The 15,457-nt window shown below is 37.3% G+C and overlaps 1 protein-coding gene across 1 annotated transcript; it reads left to right on the forward strand.

The window, feature by feature from the left end:
* The first annotated feature begins 6,149 nt into the window (after window positions 1-6,149).
* vamp3 (vesicle-associated membrane protein 3 (cellubrevin)) lies at window positions 6,150-14,844 on the forward strand. Its single transcript, XM_030776616.1, has 5 exons — window positions 6,150-6,237; window positions 9,708-9,795; window positions 12,894-13,052; window positions 13,455-13,506; window positions 13,764-14,844. Coding segments are annotated over exons 1-5 (318 nt in total). The 5' UTR covers window positions 6,150-6,235; the 3' UTR covers window positions 13,781-14,844.
* Window positions 14,845-15,457: the final 613 nt, after the last annotated feature.

The following is a 15,457-nucleotide window of genomic DNA, read 5'->3' on the forward strand; positions in this document are numbered from 1 at the left end:
ACTTGCTTCTAATTACATTTTTATATTTTTGAAAAAAAGAGGGAAAAACAAGCCTAAAAAAAAGGATTTCATCTCATCGAGCATTTGCATGCAAAATTTTCAGCCAGCTTAGTGTATCATTTCCACAAATCTTTGTTTCTGATTAAGCCATCCTATCATTCAATGAAAAGGGATGGGCTTCATATGAATGTAGATGGGGATCTGGGCAAAGGTGGAGGATTTGAAATTACAGTGTCTTAATTTTTGTCTTTTTTGGGAAAGGGAGATGGTGAGGAACGGGCTTGAAAAAAAACTGACTCTTTCTGGGTTACCTGTTTTGTGTGCACTGTTATTTGACTTTCTAAATGAGTCTTTTTCTTAATGTCACCTTTCGCTGGCCTGACTTTGTGAGTCCTGTGTTTGTTGAATTTAACCTAAAAACAATGCATGTGTCTGGGCAAAGAGCTCCTGCATGCTAACGTAACTGTCTTGTGGGATTTTTATGTTTATATTGTGGCATTATCACCCCCCCCCCCCCATTCAACCTATAACCTCCCCTCTTTACCAGTTCTTTGAGTTCAAATGGCATACATAAATACATACATACATACATTTTGAATATTACGTCACTATGTCATTATTACTTTTGCCTTATACATTTTCTGCTTTTTTGTATATAGTTTTATGTTGGTCATTTTTCATTTAAACGATAAAACTTTTTTTTTTCTCATTGTCAAAAATGTACAATGCGATACACATTGTGCCCCAGAGCCAAACATTTTTGCAAGGGTTCTTTTTGATTTTGTGTTGTGACATATGGTTTTGACATTTTTAGTTGATTCTGGAGCCCCTGAAAGCCAACTTAAGCTTTTGATGGGAGGTTCACATAACATTGCCTTGAATTCCTAGAGACTTTCTGAAAGGTCCATACAAACAAAGCTCAAGCCCTACACACATATTTTTGACTATTGAGCGGTGTACATAAAGAAGATGTGTGAAGGTACGTGGAGAGCCAGAACCTTTATCCGAACAGGATTGTATTTAAGAATATATATTATTTTATTCATAAAAGGGATAATAACACGATAAGAGACAAAAACAAAAAAAATATATTGTATAGTTTTGTTTGAACGCCCAAGATGTACGGTTGTATTGTTTGTAAATATTGTAAATAACAGATGCAAAGGAGGAGCCATGTGCATGACATTTTAAAACAAAGACACAGAACATAATGTAAAAAAAAAGAAAAAAAAAGAAAAACAGTAGTGGCTATGGTCTGTAAAAGATTTCAAACAGTTTCATTATAAGATTATTTTATTTAAAATGTTCTTAAAAAGAGCAATTCACTGAAGCATGACATTGTTGCAAAATCATGATAAAACATGTAGAGTTAGGGGAGAGGTAAAGTAACCTTATCTAATAAAAACAATTTATATTTACCTTTTTTTTTTGTTTGTTTGTTTTGGGCTACCAAGAATTAAATTGTTTTTCGCCAATGGTGCCAAGTTATGTGAATACTATATTGCTCAACAGGAGATTATTAAGTTATTAGTTACAACAAAAAAAAAAACAGGTAATCGCAGTATAGAAATACTAGTATTAAGTCACATTAAGTCATACCGCCATCCACATATGATCACAATGCACAAAAGGAGAAAAGCTTAAAAAAAAAAAAACTCAGTTCTCTTTTCACTTGCATTCATGAACAAATGTCCATCTTACCTTTAATGGTGCACGTACATTAAGCAACTACACTGTACACATCAGATGTTTTTCAGCCGACACTTTTTCATGATGCCGCGGACATGCTACTGAGGAATTTGAAGTGAGAGCCAGTGATACTTGTATACTTGATGTATGTTTATCTGTGATGCTTTTGTTCATGGCAGTTTTGGACATGAAATCTCCTTCTACTCTACCGGTCAACTCAGAATTTGTGAGGAAACTGCTGAATGGCAGCTTTTGCTAAGAGAGATAGAGCAAATGGAATGAATTACCATGAAGACAAGCCTAAACAATTTCCCCTGTGAACATGCTAAGAGTTTCCTGATAATTGCTGAAACATTCAGCTGCTGATTGGGATAATGGTTTTGGAGAAGTAATACTGTTTGGTTAGCTGGTGTTTTCAACACCAAATGCAAAGAATGAGAATCTGCTCATAAATGTGACATACCTCAATCTTATTGTTCAACTCTGGAGATTTCTGCTGATCAAGACTGTCATCATTTAAGGAATCTGTTATTGCCCCCTTTTATGGAAACATATCAGGTACTGAATTTGTCATTGTCAAAAATATTTCAGGTTTTCTTTTTTTCTTTTTCTTTTGACTGTGTGTGTATGTGTGTGTTTTTCTTTTCATAACAGGCAAATTGAAAAGCAAGAGCTTAATAAGAAATGGATAAAGACCTTACCACTCTCATAAAAAAATACTGGCTTTTTGAGGGATGTCTGTTATTGTTATTACTCAAGAACTAACCAGTATAACAAAGATGTTTGGTTTTTTTGTTTGTTTGTTTTTTGCACATCAGACTGCATCCTTTATTTGTCAATGAGAAGTGTTTTGAGCTACTTTTGATCACTATGTATTTTCAGTCAGATTGTACACTGTTAGAATCTCTGTGTACTCTGATATTTTAAGACAGTGGAGTTTGCTCAAATTTGAATTTCATTTTGTTTTTCACTATATATTTTCATGATTAGTATTTCAAAGTTTCCTAAAAGTGTTACTGTCAAAAGTGCCTAGACCTGTTCTGAAGAACAAATAAGTGTCATGAGTGAGTTATGTCAGGTGGAAGACAGCGTTAACAGTTACTCCCTTCTTTTTCAATATCACTGAAGATACTATAGGATGGCATGAACTGATGTGTCCCACAACTGGTTAGACTGCCAAACTGAGAAATAAGTTAGTCTTTTCCATGTCTAGCCTATTTCACCTACCTACAGAAGTCCTAAACATGGACAAGGTTTCTCTTAGTCATGAAAGGTCAGATTACTGATTTTCCAATCATTATTTTACTGTGTTTATCCATGTTTCTTTTGATAGAGGAAGCCAGATAATGCAATTATGTGGAAGACTAGGATTTGCTTGCATGAGAGTTTCTGGGTGACCTAGTAACACACTAAGCATGCCTGTTTTTCATATCAGTACTCAGATAGGCCAATAAAGTAGTAGATGGTCTATATAATGTACAGAACTTTGATTTCATGTCTCAGAGTGACCTCTGAGTCTCTATCTCTAGGCAGACCTAGTCCTAGAGCTGGATCACAACTCATTTCATAGATTTTGGGGGCATTTTTTCATACCATCTAGTGTTTAGGCAGATATGTTCATTTGTTCTATCACTGTTTCAAGAACAAGTAGTGTTCTTCCAACGTTTAACATGCAAAGGAAATTTCAGGAAAGTATTACCAAACATCATAGCATCTATACGATGAATTAGCACACACTATGAACACACACTTATGTTTTTGAAGCAGATGCTGCTTTGCTATATAATACTGTATCGTAAGTGACTAGCAACTTGGTCTAAGACTTTTTTTAGCTTAGGGAAACAGTCTGCCTCCCTTTTGTAATTTTACTCAGGGTGCCAAACCGGGGAGGGAGAATTTAACCTCTGAAGTCTAACTAAATTAGAAATGGTCTGGGACTTGGGCCTCACTTTGAAACAACAGGGGAAACCATTGTGAATTATGTACTTCTGTTCTGAACTGACAGTGAAGTTAACTTTGTCACCAGTCACTCCTTTTGGAGAAGAACTGTCACTCAAGATATAAGAAACAGGATAGGAAACTAACTATTTTCATAGGAGTGATAAGGCTAACCATTGTACCTTTTCAACAGGCCAGGTGCTTTGATTTATATATCTGTCATCCAATCTTTTGTGACAGACACATTGGAAAAACCTGAAGAGAGGAGTGGGCAAACATTTGTTTATGCCTACGCTACTATACTTATTCTTTGTACACTTCTTAGTGCTTTCTAAGAATGGGGACACTCATGAAGCAAACTGACATGCATAATTCAGTATCTCGAGTCAGCTCCTCCTTTAGTTTGGTGTGTGCTATACATCCAGAAATACCATTTATCTTGTGATCTTTTTGGAGTTTGGAGCTGTATAATACATTTATAATCTTGTCAAGTAATTATTTGACATTGATATGCATTACATAAAAAAAGGATTTGATTAAAAACTAGAACACACCTTCATGACCCTCAGCTAAGAATATAAAATGTGAAGAAAACAGAACAGAGAAAAAAACATATTCTACTTGTATTCTCCTCTAACTCACTCAATAGAAAAATATACAAGTCAGAGTTAATTGAACTCAAAACCACCCACAAAGCTTTCCACTTCCAAATCCAGAGCAATAAACAGTTTCCTTTTCTAAGTGGAGATCTTTAGATTGACAGAAAATGGAAAAGTTTCTGAAAAGAAAAGAAAACAAACAAACAAAAAAAAAAAAAAAACAACTTGGACACCATTTCACTTCCTCTTATGCAATTAGTGGTACTGCAAGTAAGGCGCTCAGTAGTCTGTGGTCATTAATTTCATTCCTGACCCAAATGCATGTTTCATCATTTTCAAGGGAGATTAAAATAAATAAATAAATAAAATAAAATATAAGCCCAGATTTCGTACAGAGCAATGGGCGACCAACACTCTGCATGTAAAACTAGTATTAGACCTCTACTTTCCCCTGTCTCTTTCTCGCAAGGGTCCTCTCTCTTCTCTTTATCATTCCCTGCTTTGTACCCCTCTTCCTGTCCTCCAATGAGTTCTCTTCATGTTCTGTTTTACTCTTATGTCTCCCTCTTTCTCTGTCCTTCTGGTGAGGGCTTTTTTTTTTCTTTTTGTTATTGTGCATGTAAGAGCATCACTGAATCGTTGGATGTTTAAAAAAAAATTCAGCTGCTGAAGCCATGCAAAACATTTTGAATTGCCCTTAAAATATGGAAAATGTTTTCTGAATGCTTTATATAATTTCTGCTGTAAAATAAAACCAGGAAACTTAGAAAAAATAATTACACAAACATTGTCCATAGATTCTGTCCTCAACATATATCCTGACGTCAAGAACACCTCTTGGATGTCCCCCTGTTTTTGTATGTTGGTTAAATGTCATGTTATAGCTTACAACACAAACTCATTGATAAACCACACAAATGTGACCTTTACCTAGTAATACTGTGTTAGATTTACATGTACGTTCTACTTAACGCACATTAGCTTTGTTGTTAAGTGTGAAGCTGTTTAATTTCACTTTTTCACTCATGGTTTCTTGGGGGAAAAAAACAGATTTGAGCTTGAGTTTAATTCCAGTTTCATTAGCATTAACTGTCTACTCTTAATGGTGTGCATCACTCCATCACTAATTATGCACTGCAGCACAATCGACTATGTTAAATTGTGAAAAATTAAGAAGTGTACCCTTAAAATGCCATACAGCTAAGATCATATTAATGCACTGTACACCTTTGGAGGAACCTTTAATTTCTCGGAATTAATCTCTGTTTGTAAAACTGTGTAAACAATGTAAAAAAAAAAAAAAAAAAGCATATACACTGACAATGCTTTCTTGAAGCAAAACTGCATAATCAAAAATGTGAGGTATGAGTTCACAGGGTCACATTACCATGTAGCTTGCTGGTAGGTTCCATTTGCACACGGTAAACAGGGCCACGTCGAACAATATTCCTGCTACCTGAGTACTAATTCGGTATACAACATGGAATATCCTCAGCACTGTGCGGAAGCGGTAACATACCTTTGGCAAGGAGCCCGAAATTGAAACTGACCTTGAGGATGCGCGCTGCTTAGTTTAACCAACATATTAATTTAGATTCCTCCAGGTGTACTGCTTTGAGGACTTCTAAAACATGCTTTTTACTTCATTATTTAGGGATGGTCAAGTAATGGGGTAAAGGTTTTCTACTAATTGAAATTGCGAGATTTTGATCAGCATAAAAATAGCATAAATGAAATCGTCCCAGTGTACACGACATTTCCATTATTCTTATTTGTCTGTCCCTGATAATTTATAATCTTACACTACCTTTTGGACAGTAACATATATATTTGTCATTAAGAAATGAAGTTAGCTTCACCGGGTTTAAGGCTGATTTCATTTCAAACACCGTTGGAACTGGCCCTTTAAATGGCATTGTGGTGTGAAAATCAGCTTTCACTGACTGGTAGGATTCAATCCCCCCCGATTTCAACTTTCGTTCATCGGGGTTCCCATCTGCTGAAGAATTATGTAAGTTGACCCATCTTAATTAAGCTGTCCTCGAAATAAATATATATTTTACGACCTGACCGTTAATAACCTACAGTTTTATCAGGTTTCCGTGGCTTTTCGAGAACAACGCCCAAACTTTTTCTAGGCTTCTGTGCGTGGATCTAGGTGTGAAGTTGTTGCTGTTGTTTGTGACCGAAGCAACAAGTGTGTTAACTGTTGTAGTTCGACAACAACTTCATAGCACAAAAACGCCATGCCGTATACAGATGGCAGTTTATTAAAGGTTGTCTTTAATCATAATTAATTCGTGCCGTTTTGCCTTTTTACGTATGTTAATTTTGGAGGCCAGTTCGTTTGCTAACTAGCTTACTTGGCTAAGCTGACAGTATACTAGGCAAACATATCCAAGCTAGTAAAGTACCTTGGCAGAAGAGGTAAAACAAAGTTAGCATATCTAATATTGTTGCAAAGGGAAATTTCTCAAAACATCACAGCTGTGAGTTCTTTAAGGTGGTTGTTTCAACATGTTTGGATACGGCGAAGTTAGACTGTCTGTTGTTGACTCGTACCGCTTGGTAGTTATAATCATTGACGACCAGCTATGCAACCTAGCTTTGCTATGTTTGCTCTTCAGAATTTAGACTGACAGTGCTAGACCTCGCTACTGTGCATAGTTCGGGATGACTAATCTAAGGAAAATCAATACAAAATGATTTACCGACTATTTGGTTTGCAATTTGGCCTGTGGCAACTCAGGACTTAGTTAGCTAGCTAACTTTAGCTAATTAGGCCTTGTACCGAAGTAGTTAGCACGCAAATCATGCTGGGGATATTACAACACCAAACACATTGAGAAATTAGCGATCGAAATTATATGCCTGAGTCATAAAACTACTTGAGTAAATGGCTACCTGTCGCCTGACACATACGCAAAGATTGCTAACCTGCCTTTAGCTTGTTCAGTTTTTCAATACTTCCATGATCTTTTGGGCAGTCATCTGACAGTCAGTAAGCGGGAAAGTGGCCTTCAATGTCTTGTACCCATAAAGTTTAATCAGAGGAACAAGTGTCATTCCGACGAATAGTCTTGCTACGGTTTGATGAATTGATGTTAAAGGGAAAATAACTCGTTGTGTCCACTTTGTTTCGCAGGCAGCATTGTTATGATCTGTGAAGTCAATCATTGCACTAATTTACCGTGACATGGGCTGCACTGATTTTCTGTCTTATTTGAAATTCACTCTCTACCAAGACTTAAACAAGAATATATTGATTTTCCTTAGTCATAAGTTATATCTGGTCTGCCCAATATCTCGTAGCTTTGGCTAAGGTTGCACCCGAGCCTTAATTTTCATGAGATTGATCCCCTTTCGCGAGCCCCGAGCATGTGACCGGTTTTCCCTCTGCTGTCATGCGAAACCATAGCCTCCTGTGTAATTTCATTTTCCTAAAAGTATTCTTAATCCCTTACCTCAAGTGCTTTTATTTGATATCAGATATTGTCATAAGATTCTGCAGTCTGTTGTCCACTGAAATACACATCAAGATTTCATCAGCATCCTATCTGACTTTAAGTGGCGTGTGTGTGTATATAATAGAATTGAATTACAACATACATTTGTTTTTGTGCATGAAATAACATTTTTCCCTCTGTTTAAAGACCAATAACATGACCGTGGCTTCAAATTGTTAACAATTTGCATTATGTTTTTGCCTCACTTGCTAGGATCAGTTTGTGAGTTATTTTCTCAAACTGTTTGGTTGTAATCACATGTTAGTTGGAGCTTAGATCATGTTTTTTCAGGTTGTGTTGTATACACAGCAACCCCATTTTATTGTGTAATGTAGGTTAAACTTGGCACAGGGAGGTGTAAAGGCTGCACTGCCTTCAGTAAGCACCGGAAAGTGTCCGACAACCATCACTGACAATACGTGGAAATAAAGTGCGAGAGGATAAGAATGGTCTGTTTTGCCTATTCAGAGCTGAAGGGAAAGGGTCAAAGATGGTCAGATATTTAGTAATTAGTCACACAAAGATGACAGAATGAGGTGAACAGATACCAGTTACCTTAGATTTTCATAAGTGGCTATACTACAAACTTTTATTTTGTTTTGTTTTAAACTATAGCACAGTACTCAGAACCCTGTTGTTTTTGTCCTGTTCGTCTAGAGTAGTAGTTGGATTGTTTTTGACTGCTAGAGTTGTATAGCTATGAAAAGTGACAGGTTTGATGCTTTGGTGGTTAGAGCATACATTGACTCCTCAACTTGACACAGCTAACAAAATGGGTCTGGTAGTAGACATATTATAGCATCATACCAACTTTTAAATAGATGTATCTCTGCCTATGTTCGATATACAGTCATGCAGATTTCATCAACAAACACACATGCATACAATTAGCAACTTTCCGCAATCTGGCCACCACAAATCATGCACAATGCAATTATAACCAAACTTGGTATACTTGTTTTCAAGGTTAATTTGAACCCTTCAAGGTATGGCTTGTAGATCTGTCGGTGGTGTTGTAACAGTTGATTTTGTGAGAACGACTGATACCTCTTGGACAAATATTCAATAGATTTGAAATTTTGCGCATTGGATTTTTATGTCTCACTTGTGGAGCCTGCTTTTTTTTTGCACCACACACCCAAAACTGGTGCCCCCCCCCCCCCCCCCCCCCCCCCAAAACTGGTAAATTCTACTCAGACTCGTTGTTCTTTGTTTCCTTATTTCTTTTGTAATGCATCTGCGTCTCTTTTTTAATGAGCCGTGTACCCTGATAGCACACACATGAGGTTTTTATTTTATTATTATTATTAAGGAATATGTTTCACTATACACTCTGATGAATCAGAATTTTCCAACAGGTACAAGATTAGAAGTATTCCTTTGTTACAGTCCTGTATTTTTTTTGTTGTTTTATTTTTTTTTAGTTTAAGGAAGTTTATTTACATTATCTGGCTTACCATTTCCTTATTGTGGAATCTTCCCACTTTCATTGTCAGCACCATTTTAGTGTGATAGGGTGAAAAAATGTACTGTCATTCTGTATAGGCCATCTATTAAGTGAGGACTGTCCTTCACTACCTTAAGCACAGGGTGGCAGTAGTGTTGCATTTAAATGAAATGCAGTTTTGAGACAGTTTTCGCCACATGCGCCGCTGTCTGCATTGTATTGTCAAATAATTGTTGCAGATGCAGCTGTTAGGGCTTTTTTGGTGGGTTGAGTTTGCATATCACAGGGAAGTTTCGGATCACGGTATGTGTGTCGGTCACGCTCTGTGAACAGTGTTAACTGATATAATGCGGCTGCTTCTGAAGCATTTAGACATTCTGCTCCATAACTGTTTTTTTTTTTTTTTAAGGTGATGGGTATGATAGTTTAGCTGAAAATAAGATTACGTGGGATCTGTATTTGTGAGATGTAGATTGAATTGGTCAGACTTGTGTGTGAGTTATCTCAACAGTTCTCCTGTGCTCCTAGGTCAGCCCCTGGTGCAGAAGGTGCCGGTGCCTCAGGCATGGCTGGAAGCAACCGCAGGCTCCAGCAGACACAGGCTCAGGTGGATGAGGTAAGGATACTGGCTACCTCCTTCAGAACTTTTAATAAATACAAATAAAAAACTAGTTTGCAGAATGTCAGGCATCGAGTGTATCCTTAGTTGGCAGTGGGTGTGGCAGTTTATTGACCTATTCAGTTGTATTGAATTGGTACAGTGATAAGATAGTATTGACCTGACCCTAAGACCCAATGTACGTGGTTCACAGATCTAGAATATTTTCCCTCTCAGATAATCAGCAGTCAGGAAAATTCACTTACTGTGTTTTCAAGAGATAAAAGAAACCTTGAAAACATGTTTTTGGAAGCTCAGGTTATACGGAAACCAGCTTTTTTTTATTTATTTTTTTTAAGTTTGTTATCAGTACAGAAAAGTGCTCAAAGTACAGTATAGTGAGGAGCAGTACATTTCAGATAATGGGCTCTCTTCAGCGCTTCAGTCTGAGGGTTATTCATGAGTCAGGCCTCATTGGGGATTCCTCTCGGGTGGTAAAAAAAGCTGTCATCAGGGTACCCTGCAATCAAAGTAAGTAGGTGGCATAGTATGTAAAATCAATATATCCATCCTCTAGGCAGACTTATTCAATGGTTAGAAGGTGAAAATAATTACTTAAAGGCATTGACATTAAGACATTAAGTCCCTCTAGAGGGCATGCATGTAAATGCAGACGTCCTGATTGTGGGGCCATGATAAATGTTCATTTAGGCGTGTTTCACCTTAAATATGTTAGTTTCTTTATAAAGATTTAAAAAAAAAGAGGCTAAAAGGGTAATTTTGTGTGGTTGTGAGAGGATGAGCAGTGGCAGAGTTGGGAGAAATATCCTGAATGCTAAGCCTGAATCATCACACCTGAAGGAGCCCTTTAGTGGCAGTAAGTATGGGTACATGGTCTCTTTCTGTACCTGTCATTCTCAAGTACACCAATCCAGTTTATGTCAAAAAATCCTTCAGATGTTCTTCTGAACTCTACTTCTGCTTTCTAATCAGGGTTAGAGGAATGGTCCAACAGGGAAAGAGTTTGATTCCTGAGCGTTATGGTAGAAAACTCTGTTATGGACATGGTGTTATTCTGTTGTCTCTGTTGAAGACAGTATATACTCAGGATTAGTTGTGCCTCCTGTTGATTTGAGTGTTCCACTCTAGCTGGTAGTTTCATTGTGCTTCAGGTGGAACGTTGCAGTATCTCTGAAAATGTCTTGAAGGGACCTCTTCTTCTGGCAATAAAGCCAGGATTGATTTCAAAGGCTGAATTATTAACTTGTACAAATAAAATTAAACATTTTTCATGGCAAGTGTTTTCTGTGATTAGGCTACTTGCCAATGTAAGAAGAACACTGTGGAAATCTGCATTTTGCCCTAAGAAAACACTTTTGATCTTAAAAAAGAGAAACAAAATTATCATAAAATGAGAATTGAATTAGATGCTTGCATTTATGTGACCAAACAAATTTTCCTTCACTTCACCATCACCTCATCTTTCACCTCTTTCTTCTTCGTCATCTCTTTGTCGTTCTTTCTTTCTCCCTGGGCGTTACACACATTCATACATTTCTTGATGACTGATCGAATCCAATGTCTATAAAAACTCTGGGGCCATCTCACACTGAAAGACACAGAGTTGCTTCTGGGGACTGATGGTGCAATCTAAGGCATGTCTAACCCTCACCACCGAGAACCTTGAACCGTCTTTTTAGCCGTCTGAGCTGACCTAGGTGTGAGCTCATAGGCTTCCTGCTGCTTATGTAACACTGGTCTCCATGGTTATGTAAGTGGAGCATGGGCCTGCGCATGCTGCTCCCTCCCACCATGCCAGTCTTAAAGGGGTGGAGTTTTTGGTTTTCTCTCTCTCTCTTTCCTCTCCCTCTAGACTGGTTTGTGGATCACTGGAACATGTGGGTTATGTGTGTGTGGCGGTAGTGTTTTGTTTCGTTTCCATGGTCTTTGTTATGCAACAATGAAAGATTTTTTTTTTTCCCCCTGCCTCTTAAGCCAATTGCAGTGCTATGCGTAATAGGGAGCTGTTAGTGTGGAGATCTGTAGAAAAATGGCCAGCAAAGCCTGTAAAATGACTGTTTCAATTACAGTCCTGATACTATGACACATGTAAATGTCACACTAAATGTTAATTCTTACCCATGAGGAAACAGATAGGTCTCTGAGAGGTGTTCAACATTTCTGCTTTCTAGCACACTTTAGGCTTTCACAGAGATTTGGAGCTGGATACTATCAACACTTTGTATATTTTTCTTAGTGACACTCAGTAAACAGAACCACTCTTTTTGTTGATGATTTTTCTTAGCAAATGTAAGTGTTGGGAACTAGACGTAGGACTTTGTTTGCTGAACCCACATTATATGAGAGATGAGGAGTAGCACAGTTTTTTTTTTCCTCAGATTTCCATCAAAATGTTTGCAAACACCTGGCAGTCACACCTTCAGAAAAGCTTTTTATGGAGTGAAATGGAGAGGCATGGCCTACTGAGATGTCACTGAGACAGCAAATACAAACAGTGGAGCTAGAAAATTTTAATCTGTTACTTTTTCTTGTACAATAGCATGTAAATTCTGTTGGTTATGAATAGATAAAGGAACGGAGGAAGCAGCAGCTTTGTATACATTGGGGTGATGTTTACTTGACAGAAAACATTTTAAACATGAAGTGATGTTTACATATTTACAGTGGGGTCTTGACCTACTGATGTAATAATGGCTGACCTCTGAGTGACATTTTAGACTTGGCTTTTCTAGCTCACCATGTTTTTTTTTTTTTCTTTTCTCAGAGTTTTACTCAGGGGTTGATTCTGCTGTAACGCTCACTCAGTATCAGTCATTAGGCTAAATATTATGGCTATCCAAAGAGACAAAGTAGAGTTCCTTATATGGCCGCTAATCTGACTCATTCAATCTACCACAAAATATTTCTCCAGAGTCTGTTATACTACAATACAGCGTCTGACTACATATACTTTGTCTTGCGATTGTGTAAACCTCTGTTTATATCTTAAAGTATTGTCTGTTTCATGGTAAAAGAATCCTTTAGCTGTAGTGTAACCCATCCATGCTTCCTTGAAAGCAGTAGTCATGTGTTAATTGGTGTTCTCCCATTGACAGGTGGTGGACATCATGCGAGTCAACGTGGACAAGGTCCTGGAGCGAGACCAGAAACTGTCAGAACTGGATGACAGGGCTGATGCTCTTCAGGCTGGAGCCTCTCAGTTTGAGACGAGTGCTGCCAAACTGAAGAGGAAGTATTGGTGGAAGAACATTAAGGTAAAGGTTTTTCTCAAAAAGGAAAACTGTGGGCAGTCCTACCAAAAGGGAATAACCTGAAAAGAACAAATAAGATTGTTAAGATTAACAAAATTTTCCCCGCTCATAAAGTTGAATTGCTCTCTCATGATCACCAACGTAATACTGTTTGAGAGAAATGGTGACTTTGTAAGAACTGTGATCAAGAACATTTGTTCAGCTCTGGTAACACACTGAGTCAGTTCAGTGTTAAGTACAGATATTTTGTTGTAGCCCTCAATAAAAGCTTGTTTGGTCATTTGCAAAAATTATCTTCGCAGCGTTACCTGGTTGATAAAAAAGCTGGTTGATTTTTAAGCACGAGTCTCTTGTAACCTGGGGCAAAAATAATAGTTAATGCAATTCATGTTTAATCTTTTTCAGATGTGGGCCATTTTGATAGCTGTAATTGTGATCATCATTGTCATCATTATCAGTGAGTACTTTCAGTGGTTCTTTTATTTACGCATGCGTGTATGTGTGTAAAATATGTATGAAAAGTTAAGGTAATGACTGGTGACATGATTTTGGCCTTTGTGCATAAAAGACACTTTCACAAGACTTTCACACCTGAGACAGTTAAGACTTGGACAGTTTGTATTTTGGGGAACCATCTGTGACTGATTTTACTGATTGGTTGGCTGATGCATATCATGTGACTATGTTTGACTCAATCTTTTCTCTTTTTTTTAGTTTGGAGTCAGTCGTAAAACAGGAGCCAAGCATAAGAATGACATGATGATGGGATTGAGGAGTAATTAATGAAGGAGCGTGGACTGAGGATAAGAGAGCGAGAGAGAGAAAGATCTTTTGAAATGAAATAATTCTAACCTGCTGAGTTTAAGAAGCATATTTTGTAAACTATCCTGAACATTTTCCTTTTTTTTTTTTTTATTTTCTGTTTTTAATGATTGTGATTTCATTGTGGCCACACAGGCTAAGACAAGTGCTTGTATGTTTAACTCTATCTCCTGCCTTTATTTACTGTTAAATCTTGATTTGTGTTCCAAGTTGACACTCCTCTTGTATACATACCACAGAGCATAAACTTTTTTGTCAGTCATTTTAAATAATTCACCTTGGTTTAAAAAGAAAAGTGTCTCCACCAACTAGCATTCAAACTTATCACAAGTCACCTTTTAACTACATATTGAGTAGTAATTGAAACACAGAAACATGCAAAAACAGAATAGCTATGTTGCACTTTTATCATATTGGCCTCATCTTTGAAAGGTTAAAAGATTATTGAAAATACCTCCATAATATGTTGATTTGGAAGCAAAAGCACCAGGAGACACATGCCTATAACTTTTAAAACAGTAATGTTTCACATCTTAAAGGCATGTAAAACAGTGATGTTGCCTTACATTCTGTGTAGCCCTGGACATTTGTCAGTGCCAGTACAAGTTACAACCATACTGCCATTTAAAGATATCTCCAAAACAGTAACCTTAATATGTGCCATTAGACACCAGTAGTGCCTTTTAAAGCCAATTGGCCGCTCTGATTCACACAGCAGTTTTTGGAACAGTCAGTTGAAGCGTTGTCACCTACCAGCTGGAACTGTACATGAGATAAATTTCCAAATTGGTAAAGTAGTGGTATTCATTTAATAGAGCAATGTTCTTTGTGTAAAAATAAATTGACAAGAATCATCCTTTCTTTACTAATATCTGCAAACCTCAACTCAAGTTTTACATATTGAGAGCATTTTTTTCACACATGGTGTTCCAGGTGCCAAAGCAGATGACCCATGTTTGTTTTCTGTGCCTTATATATATATATATATATATATATATATATATATATATATATATATAGTAATCAAGTGCAATTGTATACTGTTTTCAACCAAACTTCCAGGCTTATAAAGATTGTTCTTGTTGACTTAATAAAAATGGATCTAACAACCCACATTACTAATTACTTGCCTGTTTGATTTTGAAATGTGTGCACGTTGCAGTTTTAATTGTGCACAGTATTGTGGAGGTATATTGTGGAATGTCTTGTTTTAATATTTATAGGGGGGGGGGGGCAATACAAAATGAAGATTCTGCCCTAAAGCCGTTCACCCCTACGTCGTTTCTTAAACGCTTTTGACATAATTTTCCAAACATGATAAACCGCTTGTGGTGATTTACGCACTAACCACAACCACAGAATGGCGCCTGCAAGGTTGGACCCAATCAGGTGCGACCGTTAACGACCAATGCGGAACAGCCCGCCCGTGGTTATGACGATTAGCTACGACGAAACAAGACTTGTTTTCCTACGTTGTATAACATGGGGGTACACGTGAATGCAGCAACAGTCTGTTTAGACCCACCTAGGCTGAAGACACGCCCAAGACTATGTGTCCAAGCAAATCAAAACTGCCTATAGTTGAC

Source organism: Chanos chanos, chromosome 6, assembly GCF_902362185.1.
Source record: "Chanos chanos chromosome 6, fChaCha1.1, whole genome shotgun sequence".
Taxonomy (NCBI): Eukaryota; Metazoa; Chordata; class Actinopteri; order Gonorynchiformes; family Chanidae; genus Chanos; species Chanos chanos.